Source organism: Cydia fagiglandana, chromosome 6, assembly GCF_963556715.1.
Source record: "Cydia fagiglandana chromosome 6, ilCydFagi1.1, whole genome shotgun sequence".
In the NCBI taxonomy this organism is placed as follows: domain Eukaryota; kingdom Metazoa; phylum Arthropoda; class Insecta; order Lepidoptera; family Tortricidae; genus Cydia; species Cydia fagiglandana.
In genome coordinates this window covers 15,219,121-15,243,153 of record NC_085937.1, presented here as the reverse complement: position 1 = coordinate 15,243,153, position 24,033 = coordinate 15,219,121, and the positions used below count along the sequence as shown (strand labels likewise).

Here is a 24,033-nt window from a genome sequence, read left to right as displayed (position 1 = left end):
GAATACGATTTAAGTACTATTTTCAAAATCTGTTCGCGAAATAGGTTCAATATATTTTCCATGTTTCGTTCACCGAACGGCTGTTCGGTGAATGGTACCCATGGTCTCTGCTACCGAACTCACGTTTGCGTTGACCATGTTTCTATTCGACGTTCATTAGAATATCATCCTTATTATTATAACGACTAGGTCTATATTTATATGTTTATTTTTTGTTACCATTATTTCAATGCCAGCCCTTCTCAAACTTTAGACATACTTATTGGACGCCTGATAATAGTCTCGGAATGTGGATAAAAAAACCGAATCTTTATTATTTAAACTTAAACTTTATTATTTTTATTATCAAAAAATAATAAAGCAATAATATTTTATACAGGATGGTCCAAACCTAGACAACCAACATTTTTTTTAGATTCGTCTCGTCGTAGTCGTCATCTCGTCGTCGTGGGGTGATTTAAACTTGACTTTTTAAACTTCAAACTATTGTTATTTAACCTTCCCTAGAAAATGGACGAGACAAAATGCATAAAACAGCTAAATTTTTTTATACATATACGTAAGTACATGTTTGATAATTGTTGCATACCTACCTATTTGGGATGACTTATTTTTCAAAAGTATTTTTCAATAAAAAAGACACGTCAAGATCGCTTACCACCTTTCTAATGCTAAAAAAACAAAGTATAGTAGGGATTTAATACTGGACTACTAAAGTTTGGGCACCACTCAACACCATATTTTCATACAATTATTTCCTAGTTCGGTAATGTGGCCTCCCTATTCGGTATAATGAACAAATCACGTTTCATAGTTCGGTAAATGGTACAATCAAGGAAACTGGAAGAAATTATTTTAAAAATACTTTTAATATACGTCCAATCATTTCAGTAATTTATAGTTATGTTTAAATGAGGACAAATTTATCTAAGTTTCAATTTTAGTATTGAACATATTCGTATGCAAATATCAGAACTAATTAAAAAAAGAAACGTAAGTGTAGGTCTTAAGCATTCGGTGAAGCGTACTTTTACCTTAGTATTGCGCCCCGAGTTAGCATAAGTATGTATGTATTATTATTAGATAAGGGGTGATTTTTAAATGCATGATATGTTATGTATCCTCCGGCTTAGTATGTTGTTGAAGACTGTTCAGTTACTAATTTTTAAGATTCTCACGGCTGGCCACTGCGTGACAGAGTCCTTCATAGTGAAGTGGCTCCCAATGGACGCCATAGCTGGATCGAATAATGCCCACGAGATGCATAATATGGGCTTCGGCCCCGACGCGCAGATCGCCCCTGTAGACCGTCGCATACCGCATCCTGATTATGCTGGGTAATATGCTCTTCTATTTAACGCTTTAAGGATGAGTAGGATGACTCACGCTAGACCGGGCCGAGACGTCCGACATGTCATTTTCTATGACGGCTGATCGGTGATCACGTGGTGTTTTTCCATAGAAAAGGCGGCACCAGACGCTGCGGCCCGGTCTAGCGTAAGTCATAGTCCAGTCTAGAGTCAGAGACAGAGAGTCAGAATTAGAGAGAGAGAGTCAAATTTGAAATATCACGAGACCATAAAGAAACTGAGGCTTAACAAAGTAATTGATCACTTAATCTATAAAGGTTGTACTGAAGCACTTGTTTCTCGGAACACGAATGCATTCTGGAATGACCAAATTATTAATTGGAACGGATTTGTATCAACAACTAGACTTTTAGAGACTATTTACTTTTTAAGAGGATTAACAACTATCTTTTGAGACTATAGTTCACATCAACTGCCAGTAATTAATCACTCCTATGAGCCAGGCCAGTTAGTATAACCATTAGTATAAATAAACGTAAGTAATCTTAAAATTATAATTACGGTTAAGTACAATTTTCAATGTTTTTTACCTTTTTTAACAGTGGCATCGGACCAAACGATATAGCCGTTCTTCACACTAGCAACCCATTTAAATTTACAAAGTTCATACAGCCAGCAACACTGCCTTTGCTTTCAAAGGCGACTTACGAGTCTCCTCTAACGTTGACTGGGTGGGGTATACTGAGAACCACCTTCTTCTTTCCGGACCTGCCGAGGTATCTACAAGAAGTCAATGTTACCTACATTCCCTATAAGGGTAAGTTAAAATTCTAATACAGTGAAACCTGGTTAATTGGCACCTGGATAAATGGAAAACCTCAATAATTGCAACCAAAAGTCCGGTCCCGGTCCCTTGAGACCAAAAGGCCTCTATAATTGAAATTTTGGAACCTCTATAATTGCAATTTAGATTTTAGTGCTTTTCGTAATTTTGCCTCTATAATTGACCACATCGCAACTTAAGACCTCTATAATTGACACTGTGCTAAAAAAATCCGTTATTTTTGCTCTTGTTTTTACCTCTATTATTGAAAAGAGTCTTGCTTATTACCTCTGTAATTGAAATAATGTAGTTGTATACAGCAGAAACAATATTTTAATAGCCATGATCATTTTATTTATATCTCCATCCAGAATTTTATTTATTTATTGGGTATCTATTATAGCCTGTAGTAGGTGAAATAGTTTTGATCAATAAAAAACAAAGTATGCTTTTTACATTCTAATAAAACTTTCTTCTACAATTCAAGGGAAATTTTTAAACCCAAATGATAAGAAAATAAAGTGGTAATTAATGTAGTGTAAAAGTGCAAGTATAGACGGAAGCAATATATAGAATGTAAGCGTGTAAATCTACTTAAAATGGTTATTTGCACCTCCATAAAAGAAATTTGTCAGAACGCAACCTCTATTAATGAAACCTCTATAATTGACACAACGATTTTTTGAAACCTCGTTAATTGACACGACCTGCTTAAATGAAAAACCTGGTTAATTGACAAAAATTGGCCGGTCCCTTGAGATTGCAATTATCCAGGTTCCACTGTATATATCTTTTTGTTAGTCAAAATCAGGCTCGATAAATTCACACAAATGACAAATTTGAGAACTATTCCATAAATACTTTAAACATTTTAATCAATATCTATTGTATTTTTTCATTTTGTTCGATTTAATTTCTGTCAACCAAATTTAAAGTTAATAATTTTAACACGACATTACTATTTCTCATAGTTTCTCAAATCGTCTTTGGATTGATTAGATTATTTTGCTTTTCCCTAGCAGATTCTCTATTCTCGCATAAATAGAATTTACCGTGTCGGTAAGATGCTTTTACAGATCTTAGTAAACATATCCATTTTCTTTTTGTTATCAGAAGTAGACCTAAAAATATACTATGTAGGTATTTCATTTTTACTGCGACTATAACCTATATTATTTTCTTTTCACCAGAATGCTACGAGGCCGTTGAAGCAATAAAAGAGAAGGGTGAAACAAATCCTCTAGACGTAAAGTCCAATATTTGTACGGGACCCATCACTGGCGGTGTATCGGCGTGCAGCGGGGACTCCGGCGGACCTTTAATTCAATTTGTCAACGAAAGGGACAACACTATTGATGAAGATAAAGACAATGTTGTTGAGGAAAATGACGACAAATATCCGTTGACGCTTCCAAATCGTAAAGGAGAAGATAGGAAAATTAAGGAAGAAAATAATAATAAAATTATTCCAATGGTGGTTGGTGTAGTGTCTTGGGGTTCAACGCCGTGTGGAGATAAAGGCGCTCCAACAGTATACACTAAAGTAGATAACTTTTTAGATTTTATTAATACATATGTCATATAGATATTTTCGTTTTATTTTATAAAATTAGTACAAAATAACTTACAAATCACAATAATCCTACTTACAAATAAAATTGAAAGCGCAGCTTATTAAACATAGTAGCAAATCAGACCTTGCGATTAATGAATCATACATACAATCCATGCACTTTTTAAAAATATATTCAATATAATGTTAAGTAATGATTCTTGGTGCCCTACAACATGATGAGGTATTGGTAGTTAAATGCACACCAAACCCTGGTTAAATACATAGGTTTGGTTAAACTTGACTTCGTAACTATATATCCTCGTAAAATCCTACATATTCAAAAATGGCAAGATCAGCAAAAGGGATTTGGTATAATTTGTGAAAACCTAATCATGCACATGCACATACTCGTATTTATGATGTGGCGAGCAGTACAGTTGAGCATCACTTTACTTTACTAACACTTTCAAAACGTTCCTGTATTTTAGTCAGTCTTATGAGTATCCTTAATTTAATAGTACATCCGGTGGCCTGTAGTCACCGCATTTGGGAAACGAGTCGAGGAGGGATTTTGGGAGGGACTCTGGGACGTTGACGACGAGTGCTGCGGGTACGGCGAGGCTGCAAGACCGGCACTCGAGCAGCCAGCTGCCTCCTCTATCCAGTTTTATCCGCACAATCGTGAAGCCCTTGTTTGGTACTGTTACTGTGTCTTTTAGTGGAGGCGTCTGAATATTCCTGCAAAAGTAAAATAATTACGACTATTGTAATATACATAATGTAAGATAGGTTAAGAGAAGTGTTAGGGCAAGAAAATGACTTGTAGAGGAATTTTCACACTGTTTTTTCGTTGCCCCGAGGAATATAAACTTATGTTCCTCATACCCAACATGGCCCATAAATTCGATATTGTCACGTGGAGATTGAATGCAAAGTACATTTCGGTGCCATAAACTTAGGTAAGAGTAATTTAATAGACCAATATTACATCTACCTATGACCCAAATTGTTAATGCCCTTATTGACAAGCCTTTGCAAATTATAAAGTGTATGAATTGGACTAGTTACACCCGACGTTATCTTTAGATTAATTTAGAAGCAATTTTAGAGTAGTTATTAGACTTTACCTACATACAATAAATATTAATTATACATGGTGTCGTTCACAATCACGCGCGTATTTGTCAAATCTAACTTTTAATGCCGTGACAATACGAACCAAGGCACGCGTCCTCGTGAATGACACGATCTACAAGTAGATGCTTAAAATCAAACATAGACCCTTACCTCTTAATTTTTCCATCGTTATCAAGCTGCTCGAATGTTTTCTTCGAAATTGGTTTTCCATCAGATCCCTTCATGGTGGCTACTATTTGCATGCTGTATCCATGCATGTGGAATGTGTAAGAATCATTACTGCCAAAGCCTGTAACCACAAACAAAAGACGGTCGGTCAGCCAGTAAATAACGCATTTTTTAAAGATATATGTTTTTTTTTCAATTGTACAAGCTTATTTTGCTGATTTAGATCAATATCTAATTTTGTTTATCCAAAACCACTACGTTGTATCCAAAACCAGTGGGTAGGAATAAATTTTATTCTACAGTGTAAGGTTTACACCGCATTAAGAAACAAGTAGAAAGTTTTACGGTATTAAATTGAACATCGAATGATTATATTTTCACGTAACGAGGAAGGCTAGGCTTATTAGGCTTTAAGTGTTACGTTCAGCATAATTTATACCAGAAAAAAAGTTTATCAACAATTTGGGAGTGCTATGTGTTCACTTTTTAGCAACCCTCTGAGTTACCTAAGTAGTAGACCTACAAGAATATTGTACGTACCTTCATTCAACAACACTAGTTCCAGTAACTCTCCTGGCTGAGCATTAAGTACTAGCAAGCACTGTGGATCCTTACTCTGATCCTTCTCTCCCATGAAGCATTTGATATCCTTCTTTACATCATTTGGCCTCATCAACAAAGGCACATTAGGATAGAGGAAGCTCTTGTGGTTTATTTGTACAACACCCTTGTCTGCGAGTGCTGAAATCGTTAACAACTATTTTAAAGATTCTGCATGACTGAAAACAATTAAACTAGGATGAATGTGGATAGGTAGGATAGATGTACGATACATATGCCTCCCGCCCTACATAGATTTAATTTTAAGCTTTGCCATACATTGAAGAAAAAACAAAACCACTGAGCTACTACACCTTCGGTAACATCAAGCTCCCACTTTGCTTTTCAAAAGATTTTGTTATACTCATTACTTTACATTTTTACAGTAAAACAAATATAAACAATGGAACTACGATAGCGAATATAAGAATACGCAAATGCAATACGAAATGGCTGGTTGCTAAGGATACTTGAATTTTCTGTAATTCGCTAATAAACCTTAGTGTTGTGCAGTCAAAAAATAGTTAAGGAATTTTCTCACCAAAACGTAATCGAAAGTAAATAGACCTACACGTTAGGGTACAACTAGGTCACGTGCCACCGTGCTATACAAAATATAATTTATGTTCTTATCCTTTCACACGAGTAGGCATATAAATCACAGTTGTCAGCGCTATTAAAGTTAAAATGATGGACAAAAATTGCAAAGTATCTACTTACTCCATAAAATGTAAAGATTATCTTTGACAAACGTAGACGCGTCAGGATTTATAACACGCTACCATTAGTCATTCTTGCGTTCACATATCAAAAGAAAGAAAAAATATTGTGCACTTACATAACGAGGCTGCGAAAAACGGTTTCTTTGGTATTGCGTCACTGATGTAGCGGTAGTCGTTGTCGGTGTCTTTGAACTGCAATACTTGGCGGTCAATGCTTAAAACGAGTGATCTATCAACTATGCTGTTGGGCACATCTTGAATTGATTCCAGCTTTTGGCCGTATATTTGAATACCGGAATCAGAGTCCTTAGCAAATGTCTCCTTCTGAAAACACAATAAGCTTGGGTAATTTTACTTAACCAATTTTTTTTTAATTTGTAGTTTGAAAGAGTTTTAATTTATCTCATGTTTCTTGACTAATTAAACCGTGGGTTCAACTTAGTCGTGTCGTATTAAAGTAAATAAAGCGTCCTCGGAAAAAAGAAAAAGATGAGTAAATAATGTGGTCAGGATCTTCATCAAATTCAAACGAAAGCAAATCCATCGAGCTATTTTGAGGTAAAGGTAAACTTCTAATGCAGGTGCCATCACTGCCAGCGTAACTAGTACTTGGTAACTACGCATCGTATTTCTGCCGCAGTATTTTATTATACAAGCAAACTCTTGACTCTTGCGTGTATAATAGTGTTATATATTTTAAACCCCTCTGAATTAGTTATTCGTGGCCGCTCCCCAACACGATGGACAGACCTCAATAAGTCCATCACAGGAAATTCAGGCAACGATTGCTCCCACTCCACCAAAAACAGAGCCACATGGCAACGGATCCCAAGAGCTGCGGTGGCGCAGAAATCGACCGTGACATGACTACGACCACTCTGTCAAGAGTGCACGACTAAGAAGAGAGAAATAGTTACGACAGCAAGCTTACCTCTCCATCGTGTAACATAGCAGTATAATTGAATCCCTGGTGCAGAAGCATGGCGCTTGCGCTCAGGTTGCCGCAGACGCCGTCGCCGCGTACGCGCACCCAGCTGCCGCCCATCTTCTCGCTCGCTCGCACCACCACGTCCATACGCTCTCCTGAAAGTTCAGATGTCAAATTATGAATTGGATACTGTGATATTTTAATCCTTTGAGAATGCTGGTTATTCTAGATCTTACACACCGAGAGATCTGGAAGAAAAATACCCCAAATATTATGGTACAAATGAACCAACAAATGAGACGTACAAATCAATATGACAAAAGAGCGTATAAAGTAAAGATTAAGTATTACTTAGTTGCGTTTTAATCTTAGTTAAGTATACCTACTGTACCTACACTTATTCTATTGTTAAATAATAAATAATATTCATAAAATCGTACAAATAAAAACATAACTGATTTCAAAAGTGGTAAATAAGAGAGAAGGGGGAGGCCTATGTTCATTGTTCAGTAGTGGACGCCTTATGGTTGAGATGATGATGATGAAATAAGACTAAGTAAGAAGCAGGGCATATAAACATTGAAATAGGTAAAGTAATAAATTCTTCAATTAAAACAATACCCATAAACTTAAGTACTTTATGTTATGAGTGTTGGGATTGCCGTTATGCAAGAAAGATTCTGATAGGAAGATCGTATAGGTCACCATTGTTTCTGGCTATTTTATGTCACGCAACTACATACCTGACGCAATACAAGTCATAGCATAGCACATGTAATTGACGTAATAGTATCATCAAACCTTTACTAAATTACAAACGATGTAATGAATGGCGCGATAAAAATAGCGGGAAATCATTGAAAGTGAAACGAAAACAAACGGAACCAGTTTCACGGTAACCTTAACTCTTGAATGAACCAAAGTAGCGCAGACGGGCACCTTTCTCCTCTCACTGGTCGCTAGTGAAAACCGACAACCACAGACTTATCAACTTTCTCCGTAGATTCATCTTAGAGGAATAAATTAGATCCATTATTATTTGGAATTATAAAACCACGAGATTACATCTCTGTATGGAAATGTTCCGAGTTTATGTTTACATACATTACTCCGTAGGTATTCTATTTGATAACTAAAAATAAACAACTTAAAAATTTGTAAGTATGATTTAAATAATTTTACTCCGTCTAATATTGTAATATAGCTCAATAGTGGGACCGGATTTTTGCACGAAAAGTTTTGATAATTCTAAAGTTGAAAAAGTGATACTTATCTGATATAGGACATATTTTTAAGCATATATGCTATATATGATGAAAAGTTAGAACGAGCGTTAGATATAAATTAGGTATTTATATATTTTTAGTAATGATTTTTTAATATTGAATTAAAGTGCAATGTTTAAGTTCCATTGTTTATAATATGTATGACGCTTTATAATGTAAAATTATTAGAAATTTTTTTAACGTGCTTCTTTGTCAAACTACAATTAGCTTATTATTTTGTCGATATTGAATTAAAGTTTAATAAATCCACAACAACATATCTAAATTTATAAGTTAATAGGCAAGCTAAAAAGCTAGAAGAATAAGATATATGCTTTAGAATTAATATGCGTTTTTTGTCCTATAAGATCTAATATTGAATTAGAGTCTGTAAAAATAAGTCTATTACTATAAAATAATATATGCAGCGTATATATGGAAAGTAAGAAATTTCTGTGTGTAGCTTGCATTGTAATAGTAAAATCTAGTTAAAAAGGCGCGAAATTCATAGATACGCCGCGCTGGTCCGTCCGTCGCCGGCGCGGCGCTCGAGAGCCTATCATAGCCTACCTATACCTCGCCCCTCGCCCCACCTCCCGCTCAGTAACACTGTCTGTCTTTTCTTATCATTCATTTGTTTGTTTACCGTGCACATATATAAATTATATGCGGACATTACGTGAAATTAAAATATCTTATTAAGTAAAAATACCTACAGCTGGTCAATCGGATCTTGTCAGTAGAAAGAGGCGGCAAATTTAAAAATGTAGGCGCGAAGGGATATCGTTCCATAGAAAATTTGAATTTCGCGCCTTTTTTTAGTGACAAGATTTGCTTGACCAGATATATTTCATTATCTTGACTAATATTGTAATAAAAATGTACAAGATATTCACAACTATTTTTTACTATAAAATAAAATAAAATAAAATAAAATAATCTTTATTGCAACTTTGAGTTGTTACATAACATGGGTTCCTGGCTCTCAAAGTAGGTTTCCCTGTGTCTCAAGAGCCAGTTCCTTCCCAATTACAAGCGTAGGTAATGTTACAATGTTAGACATTTTATATGACATATTAACAATATTAAAATTAATTTTAAAGAAAGATGAAACTGTGATGTGTGTGTACGCGCGCGTGTGTGAGTATTCTGTGTCTGATTTTTAGAATATGTGTGTGTTTCTGTGTGTTTACGCGCGTGTGTGTCTGGTTATTTTAGAATGTATGTACTAGAACACGCATCGTAATAGCTCTTCTGCTTCAGTATAACTTAATGATTTTAACCAAATCTTAATTTTGTTTTTTAATAGAAAATTACTAATGTTGTTTATATTAAGGGTTTTGTGTGCTTTGTTATATAAGTATGGTGCCAAAAATGAAAAATGCCTTTTAGACCATGCACTATTACAGCGAGGTACGGGGTAGTGAGCTATGCGTTTGTTGCCAAATGTGATTGTAGGGGCTATTAGTCTGTGGTATCTGCGTAATGTTTGATAAATGATAAAACTATACATAGTTTGTCAAAGGACTGTCTCATTTCAAACATAGACAGGGAGAATCATCATACTATCTTTGACTTACACTAGTACAAGCACCCAAAAGAAAAGGATGAATATAGTTTTTTGTTTTTATTTACTGACAAATTGGTTTGACCAACTATACCTATTTCTGGTTCCTATTGTCATGTCCTGTCCTATTCAACGTCAATATCATAATATGTATATTATAAACCAACTGCTCAATATTACACGGTATACATCCTGAATATACAATAAGGTAAGTGGCCTCACTTACCTTATTGTATATTCCGTGTGGGCCGTATATGCCTATACGGCTCACACGGAATACGTATGCCTCACCTTAAATTAAAATGGTTTTTTTTTAATAAACAGGACATGAAGTATGAAAAACTCACTCAAATAGGTTTCTCATTTATTTAAGTTTCTTCATTATACCAAAATAGTTATAAAAATATTACGATACTCTTGGAAAATATACCTTTTATAAAAGTCCTATTATGGGCCTTATTGAACACTACCAGAGTATTACTTAATCCCGCAAAAAATAATCATTTTGACAGTAGGTAATAACAGATTTTATTGTTTTTAACTTAAGAGTTATACATATACAAATAACAATATTTGATACTTCATAACAGGAGGATTTATTTATAATAAGTGAAAATAATTATTTTGGGTCTTAATAACTAAAGATATAAAAATTGTCTATTTTACGCGAAAATAGTAGGTAACTAAACATAAACCTTTATTAGTTACAGTAGTCTCATCCTTTAACATCTGGGGGCACGGCAGTGCCCCCGCCAAGACGAGAAAAGCGCAAGGGCACTATCTACCTTTTCTCGAAGCGCTTTGTCGTTTTTTGGAACCCTCATAACTTGGGGTTGGATTATACCAGATAAACAAAGTTCTCGGACTTATTAAGCATATCAATTGCATAGCTCTTATACTTTAGATTTTATTCATATCTAAAAACTTCGATTTCGTCACTGACTCACTCACTTGATGATCATCAATACCGGGTACTTCCTGAAGTCCTCTATGACGCTGAAATTTGGTATGTTAGATAGTTTTAGTACACAAACAACAAATAAATTCAAAAAAAATTTATCCCTAAGGGGATGAAGATGGGGTTTAATTTTGTATGGGAAATCAATAATCACTGAACCGATTTAGTTGAAATTTGGTATGTAGATAGGTATTGTTATGGGGAAGGATATAGAATAGATTTCAACCTCAAAGTTTACCCTTACGGGGTGAAGGCAGATTTCAACCCCAAAGTTTACCCTTACGGGTTGAAGGGTTTATATGGGGAATCAGTAAGAAGTACATTGTGTAACAGATGCCCCCAGATACTTATTTCAGGATTTTTAATATTAAATCACCCCCAACCCTTTAAATTAGGGGATGGAAGATTGTCATAAACAACTTACAAAAAGAAGTGAAATCCCATCAAAAACATTTTGATGTAAAATGTTGCCCAAACGAAACCATAAGGCTCGCACTGTCAAAAAGTTATCAGATCTCTTGCTAAGCTTCTAACTCTACAAGCCCTCTAACTTTACTAGCTCTACACCAAAAGTGAGTGGCTTGGCCGTTTCGTTTCTACAAGAACTATTGTATGTAAGTATAGTACAAAAACCGCCCAAATGCGAGTCGCACTCGCGTTCCAAGGGTTCTGTACATTACACAATTTTTAACAATATTTTTTTTTTTAGAGAAAAGTGAGTAAAATGTCTTTAAAAAACCCCGTAGGGATCGGAAAACTAGGTACTTAAGTCCGACTCACGCTTGACTGCACATTTCTAATAGGTTTTCCTGTCATCTATAGGAAAAGAGCTAATATGTGTATTTTTTTCATAATTTTAGACCCAGTAGATTCGGAGATAAGGGGGGGGGGGGCGGAATGGTCATTTTTTGCGTATTTTCTTAAATAACTTCTAAACTATTTATTTTAAAATTATGAATAAATATATCTGACATTCTTACAATGAGCCCGTTCATTTGATATATATATTTTTTTTTTTGAATTTCTATTATTTACTTTACATGTATGTCCTTGGGCTATAGACTTACATGTGTATACCAAATTTCAACTTATTGGTGCAGTAGTTGCGGAGCAAATAGGCTGTGACAGACGGACAGCCAGACACACGAGTGATCCTATAAGGGTTCAGTATTTTTCCTTTTGAGGTACGGAACCCTAAAAATAATGAATTTAATAAATTTTTCACCTTATGCCCATGTGGCGGTAGCGAAACAGTCAAGCCACATATTTTGACTAAGGTGTAGAGTTAGTGAAGTTAGGGCTTGTAGAGTTTGAAGCTTCGCTCGACAAGAGATCTGACAACTTTTTGACAGTGCTAGTCTTATGGTTTCGTCTTAGCAACAAAATTTACATGAAAATGTGTTTGGTGGGATATTTTTTTACAGTATAAATATTTATTCGTAACAGTAAGTATTATCTTTTAACATAATTTTTACAGTACATCTGGTGCTACATTACGACACCGGTGCTATAATAAGCACGTTAAAACACTCCCTTTGACCGTGTTTTAAAATTCGTCACTTGTTGCAAAATATCGATTTTTCGCAATTCTATCGTAAAAGAAAAGAAAACTAACGAAGAGGTTTTACGCATACTGAAAGTTTTGCGTAACTTTTGAATAAAACCATTTATAACCATAATAATACATTTATTGCTTCTCAAAATGTTTCCCTTTACATTCTATGCACATATATTCACTCGCTCGGACCATTTTTGGAAGCATGAGGCCCAATCACTTGACTGCAATTTTTCGACGTGGTGATGAAACGTAGTAACTGCCTTATCCGGGGTCTTAAATGTCAAACCCCAAATTAAATCCTTAATTTTGGGAAATAGATAGAAGTCACAGGGTGCAATGTCTGGATTATAATCCGTATAAGAGACATTTTCCACGTTTTCGTAATTAAAAAATGTTTTTGCCTTTATTGCGGTATCGGTGGACGCATTATTATGACGCAGGAGGATGCGGCTTCTCGGTCGTCTCTCGCGGTCTTTTTCAATGACTGCGAGCACACAAATGGTAGTGTACTGCTCAGTATTTAACGTTCTTTTATTATTTAAAAGTACGGTACAAAAATGTCGCGTTTAAAAAAAACAGACGATCAAAATGTTTGGCAACGCTTTTGGCTTGTTGAACTTGTATGGGCCTCCTGTCACCTTCGAAAGACCCATTGACTGGACTAATGCCTTTTTTCCGGATCGTAGCAGTAAATCCAGGTTTCATCTCCTGTAACGATGTTATATACAGCATTTGAACTTCCTTGCATATACTTACGCAGCATTTCTCGGCACCAGTCAAAAAGTACCTGTTTTTGGACTGAAGTTAATTCGTGAGGAATCCAAAGACAACAAGGCTTCCTGACTTTTAAATATTCTTGTAAAATCTTTTGTATTTGTCTGAACCTATCCCTAATTGTCCTCAAAATAATTTCGTCATAGGTGATTCGTGGGTTTTCTTCAATGAGTCGTCTCACAGTAGCCACGTTTCCTTGAATGATCGCCGTGGACGGTCGACCATCACGAAAATCATTACCTAGAATAATACTGTCTCTACTAAATTCACCATACCAACGCCTCACGATGCTCAGATGTGGTGCTTCAATCGCAAAAGCATTTTGAAGGCAAGCACTACACTCTTGCGGAGTAAGCGAACTTTTAAAATCATAACAAAATCATAGCACTAAAAATATTTTCGCGTTAAAGCCACGTTCAACGCACTGACTTACTTTGACAAGCCATTAAAAACAAAAGACGATCGATTTGTCGCCAACATTTGTCACATTCCATAATCAAAAGCCTGTATTTTTTTTAAATATACAATTCATAATTTAAATGTTTACCAGTGGCCAATAGTGCAAAACATTCAGTGTGGCCTATGTAGTAGGAGAGAGGGGGAGTTTGTTAAGAACTATAGACAATAGAAGAGGAAGGATGCTTGGGCACCTGATACGACACGACGAATTTATCAAAAATATCATAGAAGGGAAAGTTGAAGCAAACAGGAAGAGGGGAAGACCAAGGAGAGCGTACATGGATCAAATAAAGGAAAAGATCAACGTCGTGTCGTATCGGGCTGTCAAAGAGAAGGCGGAGGACCGCCAAACATGGAAATTCCACCGACCTATGTATTAACAAAAAAAAGTCACTTGTAATTAGTTACTGCCTTTAAAAAGTATAAGTGCCTCAATGTTATTAGACTTTTTGATTCTTTAAAACGTCTTTAGGTCAATAAAGCAAGTGAAAAAATATTAGAGTTAGACCAAGAAAAGTCTGCAGCAATTTTGACAGCCCACACAGTGCAAGTGTTATTTATAAGTCATAATTTCATAGAAGTTTCTTCAAATCGACCTTATTAATAAGAGATTAAAAATATTGAAAATTATCTTAAAATATTTTAATCTAATATTTCATCTCATACGTTCAATAAGGCCCGGGACTAGACCTTTTTACCTGCACTGACAGTGGGCCTTCTTAGCAACAAGTACAAATTCAGAATAATTGGGAATAATAGGGAGCAACTGCTATTTTTGAATGCTGGGCCTTGTTACCCGCCGGGCCTCATATGCCTGCACCTCACCTACCTTATTTATTTGTTTTACAAGGGGAAAAGTTGTTGATTAACCGCTCGTGCTAATATTGATACCCAAACAAGCGAAACAATTTTTTTTATTAAATAGGAGGCAAACGAGCAGACGGATCATCTGGTGGTTAGCGATTACCGCCGCCCATGGACACCCGCAACACCAGAAGGGTTGCAAGCACGTTGCCGACCTTTAAGATGGGGGTCTTTGAAGGTTTGAAGGTCGTATCGGACAGTTCATTCCACAGTTTGGCTGTGCGAGGCAGGAAGCACATTCACAAATTCAAACATTCTAAAATTGAACCACGAGCGGAGCGAGTGGTTCGTAAAGTTGAACCTTGAGCGTAGTGAAGGTTTCAAGGGACGAAGGTTAAATAAAATTTTCACCACATCAGCTCGTAAAGGCCCTCTTGATTGTTCGAAACGGATAAGAAAAGTGGCATTTAATTTGATGCAAATTTTGAGTTGTTACCGTAGGTAAATTGGATCAGTTGGTTGGTAATATTGACTTTAAAATGATAAATATTGAATAACGTTAGTTTGGAATTGATTTTATGATAAAGTAAATATTATCGGAGATGATCGCTCTTATAAAATGTATGTCGCTAGTCATTTATAACCTAAAAGCGCCAAATTAAGCAAAATTATATTGAAATGACACCTGTGTATTTAATTTGAAGAATACTTTAACAAGGGTAGTTATCTGTATGACAATGCACCTAAAATAATTTTCAAATGTATCTATTATTTCTATACTTATTCTACGTAAACGAAACCGCGGGCAATCCCTAGTACATATAGAAATAAATAAGGGAAGGTAAGTTTCCATTAGTGTACTGTGTAAAATAACTATTTACCATTGATAATAATTTTATAAACGCTTTGCGTATTTTTAAGGGCACCGCGCTAACCGCTAGCCCGCGACCGTCAATCGCTGCCTCCTGCCACGGCGCACAGCGCGGCGCGCGCAAACGCCGCGCGTTTGAAATGTAACTTAATATAAGCTCGGAATGCATACTTACGTATCAGTATTTAGTGTCGCCATGATTTTATATTTCTAATCTTTTGTGTGAGAAGTAAGATCTTTATAATGGCCGTGTAATATGAACTCTACAAACTTTAATTCAATATTGGCTATACTGCTTAACGAGAAATCAATATCTAGACAAGCACATTGTCTACATTTCTAACTTTTTACATGTATACTAAGTTGATAGATAATATCGTAATTTTGCAATATCAGCTACTCTAATTCTGTATTTACATAATAATTCCTGTTTTTACGTTCACCAGAAAGCAGCTGTTCCAGATTTCTAAAAACCGAATATTGTGAATAAATTAAAGTGTTATTGAATATGTTAAAGTTTTTTGTAACTTTAATTTTATATTTACATAGTTATTTAGCAAAAATTGAAAATTTAAATATGGCCGAACGCTCCACCTAAAATTTTCTAACTTTTTACATGAATGTTATTTAACATGCTTACAATAACATATCAAAAAAGAAAAAACTTTAATGTTATCAAAACCCATTTTTGTTCCACCGCTGGTCTAATATGGACTGATACATATTGTTAATACAGTTTAAAATTGATGAGTATAATTCGTCAAAACGCTCTAAGTATTATAATAATTATTATTTTTACCGTAAGAAATGCCTAATAGGTACTAATGAAAATTCTTTACTGTTTCGGTGATGACTCGTAGTGTACCTACGTACTTATGACAGATTTCATGATACGTTTATTAAGCATATTCTTTTACATATTTTGAAACTATTCAATAAGATAGGTACCGTACCGAATTAAATTTCTAAAATATGACAAGTAAAAATATAACTTTCTCCAAAGTGTCCTCTACTACTAATAGAGTCAAGTAAATACTTATATTATCGACTGTCAGATACCGGTAACGATTAATTGTCGAAAATAGCAACCAGTTTTTTCTGCTCAAGTACCTACGAGTGCACATGAAGTATTTTGCTAGTCTTCCATCTGGTACTTTGATTTGACATTGAACTTACATCTTTGCATTCAAGTGTTCGTTATGTCACCCGGCGACCAAGGAATAAAAAGTACCTATAATTTACATGTAAGCATTTTTTTTTATATTAGTGTCTTTAAACTTTTATTATTAAAATTCAATTAGATATTACTAATTTAATTAGTTATTAATTTCGTTTAGTAGTACCACTGTATATATATTGTATGTAAATAAATGATTAAGCTATATTAGATACTTATTATCTCCTACTACCTCAGTGTACCAGAGAGATTTTAGTTCTTACCTAAGTATACCTCTAAGTATAGTCCTTCCGTTTTTCTATGATCAAGTACGCCACAGTAAATGGCAGTGTTGGCCGAAACGTTAATGCAATTGAAAATGTTGGCCATTAACCATTATAAATTTATTCATATATATGGTACAAAAACAAGTCAAAAAACAATAAATAAAAATAACTTAAAATTAAACTAAATACAAACTATTCTAAAATAAAATAAAACTAATCTAAACTAAATCTAAAAAAGGCCCCTGTGGCAAGGTCCCCAAGATGCTGGCTGCGTTACCCCGCTGAACTGCCAGACTAAAGCGTTGAGCGAGGTAACTGCCAGCTCTCGGGTCCCCAGTTGCGTCCCTGAGTCTCTTTGAAAGGTTTCCAAAGAGACTCAGGGCGCCAGGACCCCACGGACCCAGGGTCTCGACGCCGAAAGGAACGAAAAAATTATAAATTGAATTGTAAAGTGTAATCGTCCGTTACGGTTTAAAGTTCAATTTATAATGGTTAATGGCTAACATTTTTAATTGCATTAACGTTTCGGCCAATACTGGTAAATGGCGAACTTGATCTTCGAAATCGGACAGTCCATACCCAGGTTACATCAAGGTGCTTTTGTAATGCTGCGTGCACAAAAATTGTGACTGAGAATCGTTATGAATAAATATGTCACTTATTTAGTTTCTTACATGAAATTTAAACAATCATAAGCATATAAATATAATTGCCAATCGGCGTCAGTACCCACACCTACACCCTAACTAAACCGAACAGGTCGAAGGTCTGATAAAATTTTCAATAGGCAGCCGGGTAATCTCTTTGTGTGGTAAAAAACAAACGAAAAACAGCGTTTTTCTAAATGTCCTAAGTACTTTATAGAAAGAAATTGCACTAAATATAAATTAATACCTGGATACAGCTGGATTCGGCTGGTCGACACAGGCTTGACTGGCATGCCGTCGGTGGCTATGACGACCATCTCATGCCCGTCGACTGTGACCAACACTGGGCATTCGATAGCTATCGCGTTGATTAGACGCAGTCTATACGCGAAACTTGGCAGCACAAATATCCTGGAATAATGAATAATAATTTCTATAGTTTAACAACTCGAAGTAGGTATTATTAAGTATTAAGCTTCGGCAGTTTGCGAGTTTGGCAGTATTCAAAATACTCGAATTAATTTATAACCTATCGAGTTAATGGAGACAGTTAATGTAATGTGTTATCAAGATAACAGTAATGTATTAAGTACAACAAAACAAACATAAAAATATTTTTAACATTGATTACTCAATTAGGAAGAGGTCATTGGCAACATCAAAATAATTATAAAGGAGACGACCGCCTTCACTTCACGCAATGCAATTAAATAACAGTTTAATTATCAAAACGTACTACTAACAAGCCTCTCCGTAACTCACCGTACGTTCTCCGATTACAGACATACCTAAACGAAAAATAAAATTGACTTTAGGTGGTGGTACTAGTGCTCGACATGCTAATGCCCAATAGATAACACCCCGCTGCCACCTCTATTGACAATGACTAAGTTTCAAGATGACATGTACTGGCGTCGAGCACCAGTACTCTTACCACTACTACCTTATAAGATTTTTAGCTATATAACACTTTAAACTCTCGCGTTTTGTTTTCACAAACGGGTCTACCGCGATATAATTACATTGTTTTTACCACCAACACCACCTGATTTTCCGACGCTGCTGAGTTGCACCAGCTGAAACGTCGGAATTTAAGGTAAAAACAATGAAATTATATTAGGTGGTGTTGGTGGTAAAAACAATGTAATTATATCGCGGTAGACCCGTTTCTGTAATGAAATAGATTTTTAGCTGGTAAAATGCTTACTTAAAATCTTCCTCCAGACCATTTATCAGCAAGGAACTCGGCTTCAACTGACTAGAATTCTCCAAGTTGGCGGTCATAAGTTCCGGGAATTTGGCTGCCACTATTAGGGTGTTCTCCTGGCTCCTGTCGTAGTCATATAAGGAGGAGTGGGCCTCTAGAGGCTGCGGCTGGTTCACTATCAACGCGCCATACACACCATCGCTTTGGTGACGCACTGGAATTGAGGAAATAGATATAGGTAAATGTTGGGAGTGTATTAATTAATATATTATTTTAATCGAGTTCCACGGTAAACAGATGGTGATTATTAAATACATTGCACAAACTAACCGGTTTTTGAACTCAAAACCATCAGCATTTAGGAAGGCTCACTATATTCATAGATTTAATTATAGTGACTAATCTAATAGTCACTATAGTGAGTCATACATTTAATTAAACATGAGCCAACTGCAAATCAGAATTCAAAACTCTGTCTACTAAGGTACATACTTACAGAGAAACATTTTTAAATTCTAAATCACAAAAGTAATCCAAACGAGTAATTTGCAAAATAGCAGCTGGCAATGAAAATATGTCATTTTGCACTACGAAATTTCTAAGCTGTTGTGCAGTGAACATTTTAACCACCGCAATGCACCACAAAACTCCGCAAATGACAAAATAAACGCTCTCGTTGCCAAAGATTCAAAACAAAAAGAATAATCAGATCACGAAGGTCTACGTCAATGAACCGTCGGCTTGCTAAATAGTAAATGTTTTAAGGTTCCTTAGTAAGAAACTCTCAATCTTTCTGGCTTGACATAACCTGCCTATATCTAACAGGTAAAAATATCCATGCTATATGAAGTACGACGAAGTGTTAAAATCCAGCGGGCGTGTGAACATATTTTTCAATTTCGAAAACTAGTTACAAATACCAAATTTCTTTACTAACGAGGTAGATCTGGCAGGATTGACTAAAGTAGGTAATTATAAATTAATTATTACTTGCAGAATAAGTGCTTTTTGTTAAAACTTATGATGTTCGCCCTCTTACTTAATCTACCAAGTAAATGTTTGATTTTTAACGATAGAAAAATAATGTTTAGAATTAATTAGCTTTTTATGCGTCTTTCGCTCTCGAATACAGAAAGTAAAGCTACGGTTATTACTTGAGCTACGGAATCCTACGCTAAGCGAAATTTGTTTTTATTGTATTTCCGATGAAAACTGGTGAACGCTTTTAGGTGAAATAGCCTTGAAAATGAAGAATAAAGGCCTGATGAAAATTTTTATAAACACAAAAAATTTGATATCGATACGATATGGATCGTTTCTTTAAAAAAACGTCACTTTTGACACTGACAGATCCGATCAGATCAGATTGTTTTCAAGATTAAATTTTTGAGGTCTATTAAAATCAGAATCAAGCCAATCAATCATTTTATTTGTTCCAATGGCAATTCGTAACAATGACTTAGATTTTCACAATAGTTTTTCCTGAAGCTGTATCGTTTACTGGGGTGTGCAATGTGCAATAATCTGTCTACCTTACAAGCCTTGGCAAATTCATTTTACATTTCCCATTAATTCCTAACACTGTGATTTGTCCACCTTTCAATTAAGGGTAACGACTTTTGGTTTATTTTTGTGTTTGCTCGTAACGACAGCTTTCCTTTCTATTTACGCCTTCGCCAGCGCAACATGGTATGTCTTTTATCTCGGATCAAATGCATTATAATTTATAAATCACCTCGCACCAAGCAGCAACATTAGAAAAGTGCACTTTCACCAAGTACGAAAGCACTCAACCAAAAATAGATTGGGTGCTCTGCGATCATTTTGCAGATTAATACAATGTATAAACCAAAGTGGACCCTTGTTTAATAGAATCTATGGAAGTACAAGTTAATTAAGTATCTTTAAACTAATGTAAGCATAAATATACGTTTATCTTCTATACATCTACTTATTGCCTTAAATGTATAGTTCGTTTTTTTTAGCATTAGAAAGAACTTGGAAGAAGGTAAGCGATCTTGACATGTCTAATAATTGAAAAACGCTTTTTAAAAATCTGTAACTATTACTTATGAAAGCAGAAGAATATAAATGATTGTATTAGATTCATAATTGTTACATATTTGCCGTAACTTATTAACCGACTTCCAAATCCCAAAGGAGGAGGTTATCAATTCGGTTGTATGTTTTTTTTTTATTTTTATTTTTATTATTGTTTTTTTTTTTTTATGTTTGTTACTCCATATCTCCGTCATTACTGGACCGATTTTGAAAAATATTTTTTTGATTGTATGTATATGCATACAGATTGGTCCCGTTTATGTCAAAATCCAGTTCTGATGATGGGATCCATGAGGAATCGACGGAACTCCTCAAATCTTAAAGGCATATATATGGTGATTTTTGTGTTTTTATCAACAAATCAATCATATACATTCAAAAACGTGACATTTGATGAAGTGGAACTGCTGATGATGATCAGAACGGAACTCTTCAACGACGCATAGTTCACCTTTGGCGATTTGTCCTCTTCGTTATGTTTGTTAAGCAAGTTAAGTTTTTAAGCCACAATTTTATCAAGCTTGAGTTCTGATGATGGGATCCATGAGAAATCAAGGGAACTCCTCAAATTTTAAAGGCATGCGTATAGAGATTTTTGTATTTTCATCAGAAAATCAAGCATTTTCATTAAAAACTGTCGCATTTGATGAAGTGGAACTGCTGATGATGATCAGAACGGAACTCTTCAACGACGCATAGTTCACGTTTGGCGATTTGTCCTCTTCGTTATGTTTGTTAAGCAAGTTTAGTTTTTAAGCCACATTTCTGTCAAGCTCGAGTTCTGATGATGGGATCCATAAGGAATCGAGGGAACTCCTCAAATCTTAAAGGCATACGTATAGAATTTTTTGTATTTTCATCATAAAATCAAGCATTTACATTAAAAACTGTCGCATTTGATGAAGTGGAACTGCTGATGATGATCAGAACAGAACTCTTCAACGACGCATAGTACATGTTTGGTGATTTTCGAATTTCGATTTTGACTTGGACTGGGACCCGGACTCATACCCGGATCCGGTTCGGACCCGGACTCGGACTCGGACTCGGACCCGGACTCGGACTCAGAGACCCGGACCTTGACCCGGAAAACCACTATGATACCTAAACTAAATAAACCACTATGATTACCTACCATAAAATGTGGATATGATGATGCCAAACCCCTCCCGCTCAAACTCCCGTACACCGCACCGCATGCGCCGTTAAGTGGGTTAGGTTAGGTTTGAACTGCGGTCCTCACAGAACCGAACAAAAGTGGGTAAGGTTTGGTTAGAACTGCGAGTCTTACAGAAACGAAATGCTACTAGAAAAGTGGGTTTGATTAGGTTCGAACTGCGATCCTCACAGAACCGAACTGCTATCAGAGAAGTGGGTTAGGTTAGGCTAGATAACTACGACCCTTACGGAAACGAAATGCTACTAGAAAGTAGGTACTGGTTTTGCCTCCTTTTCTACATAGTGCACCATCTACCATAATCTTTCACCGGGCCCCATAGAAGTCGGTTTTTTTTTCTTAAAAATTATTTTTAAAAAGTGTTTTTCAATTAAAAGACACATCAAGATTGTTTACCTTATTTCTAATGCTAAATAAAACGAACTATAGGTACAGCTGCCCAAAGTTGCAGTTGCTTGTTTTTTTTATCAGTATAATCATAGAGTACTTGCCTACAAGAGAATGTATGAAGCTTTCGCAGTGTTTGATTTGTTGAACAAAGAACAAAACAGAATAATTACCGTCTAAGGTAACACAGCCGATCGGACGTCCCAGGTATCATTGGGGCTATGCGGTTGAAGCGGACTTGCGCGATCTCCATGCCGATAACTGGCGGGAGATGGCACAGGATCGAAACAACTGGCGTGTACTCGTGTCGAAGGCCAAGACTCATTTTGGGTCGTTGCGTCATTAAGTAAGTAGAGAAGTGCGATAATAAATTACCTGAGTCCGCATGATAGAAGAAAGTTCCCGGAGAAGATGCTCTAAACGCATACTTGTAGGATGATCCGTAGCTAATAGGACACTGTGTAACCATCGGTACCCCGTCCATGTACGGCGTTCCCTTCTGCTCCACACCGTGCCAATGTATCGCCATATCTTGCCCAACCACCTTATTCTTCACTTCAACTACTACAATATCGTTAGCGCACACATGAATAGGAGGTCCCGGAGTCATCCCGTTAACAGTAAGTGCTGGTCTTCCGTCTTCAAGAATAGTTGGCTCTATTTTGAATTCATAATAGCACCTTCGCGGTTTCACGTTGAATTTACAAGGCCGATAGCATGATTTGTCTGCAATGAAAATGTAGTGTAAACATGCGAGTAACCTTGTGAGATATGTAGTCTTGACCTTCGTCCATTGCCCAAGCATAGTTTGTTAGAAATGCGTTTTATGTATGAACACGATGCTCTTAAGCTTATAGTATTTAACTACCTATTAGATATCAATGATATTGATAGTCTGTGCGGAAAGGCTCTTTTTTCCGCAGATTCTAAATTATTTGCATTAATCAAAACTTTAAAATGTAAATTAGTATCCAATGAATAAGATTATTTTTTAATAGAATAGTGTTTAAAAGTATGGTTTTTTGTAAGCCAAAAAAATATTCTCTCAATAATTTAAACTATCTATAAAAACGTAGTAAATATTATCGAAAACTTAAACAGCAAGAAACAGAAAACTTTCGGACGAACTCCCAAACTGACTTATTCCATACTTATTTACTTAACACATTTCCACATTTCCATTACTAATATTAATTAACAAACGGCTAGCATTTCTTTTAAAATACTTTATAAAAGTCCACTTTAATTCTTGTGTTATTAACCAAACTTTACCTGCATTCTTTGTAGTATCCTCCAACAATATATTAGTGCTCATAGGCAACAAACTGTCCAAAGATGCTTTCCCATTGTTGCTAATGTTAGCAATAACAAATAAAATGCAGACGATTAACTTCATTTTGATGAGAACTAGTCGGAATTATGCACACTATGCACAGTGGTTCTATAACATTGCGACACGGCGCAACGCGAGCTCGGCCGGCGGGCGACTGGGCGCCGGAGGTCTCGTGGTGTTCGGTGCATAAAGCGGTTGCACAAATGTGGTTCCGTTCTAAACATAATTAACAAAATGCGTGATACAGTGAGCATTATTAACGGATGAAACTACGCGCCA

At 35.7% G+C, this 24,033-nt stretch overlaps 2 protein-coding genes across 3 annotated transcripts in view; one reads left to right on the top strand and one right to left on the bottom strand.

The window, feature by feature from the left end:
- LOC134665323 (kallikrein 1-related peptidase b22-like) overlaps nucleotides 1-3,719 on the top strand; it is a 25,835-nt gene extending 22,116 nt beyond the window's left edge. The window contains exons 3-5 of the mRNA XM_063522244.1: nucleotides 1,171-1,337; nucleotides 1,913-2,127; nucleotides 3,324-3,719. Of these exons, the coding sequence (XP_063378314.1) occupies nucleotides 1,171-1,337; nucleotides 1,913-2,127; nucleotides 3,324-3,718 (777 nt within the window). The 3' untranslated portion in view covers nucleotide 3,719. The remainder of the gene's footprint in view (nucleotides 1-1,170; nucleotides 1,338-1,912; nucleotides 2,128-3,323) is intronic.
- On the bottom strand, nucleotides 3,713-23,904 carry LOC134665311 (uncharacterized). 2 transcript variants are annotated; one of them, XM_063522226.1, is made up of 9 exons: nucleotides 23,694-23,904; nucleotides 22,797-23,147; nucleotides 18,797-19,010; nucleotides 17,837-18,000; nucleotides 7,247-7,398; nucleotides 6,432-6,639; nucleotides 5,534-5,734; nucleotides 4,976-5,114; nucleotides 3,713-4,426 (listed from the first exon to the last, which is right to left on the bottom strand). In XM_063522226.1, exons 1-9 carry the CDS (start codon nucleotides 23,815-23,817, stop codon nucleotides 4,195-4,197), a joined length of 1,785 nt encoding a protein of 594 aa, XP_063378296.1. In that variant the 5' UTR covers nucleotides 23,818-23,904; the 3' UTR covers nucleotides 3,713-4,194. The 2 variants fall into 2 exon arrangements, with proteins under 2 accessions (XP_063378296.1, XP_063378297.1); XM_063522227.1 differs by having other exon boundaries at nucleotides 6,432-6,636.
- Between the last annotated feature and the right edge of the window lie 129 nt (nucleotides 23,905-24,033).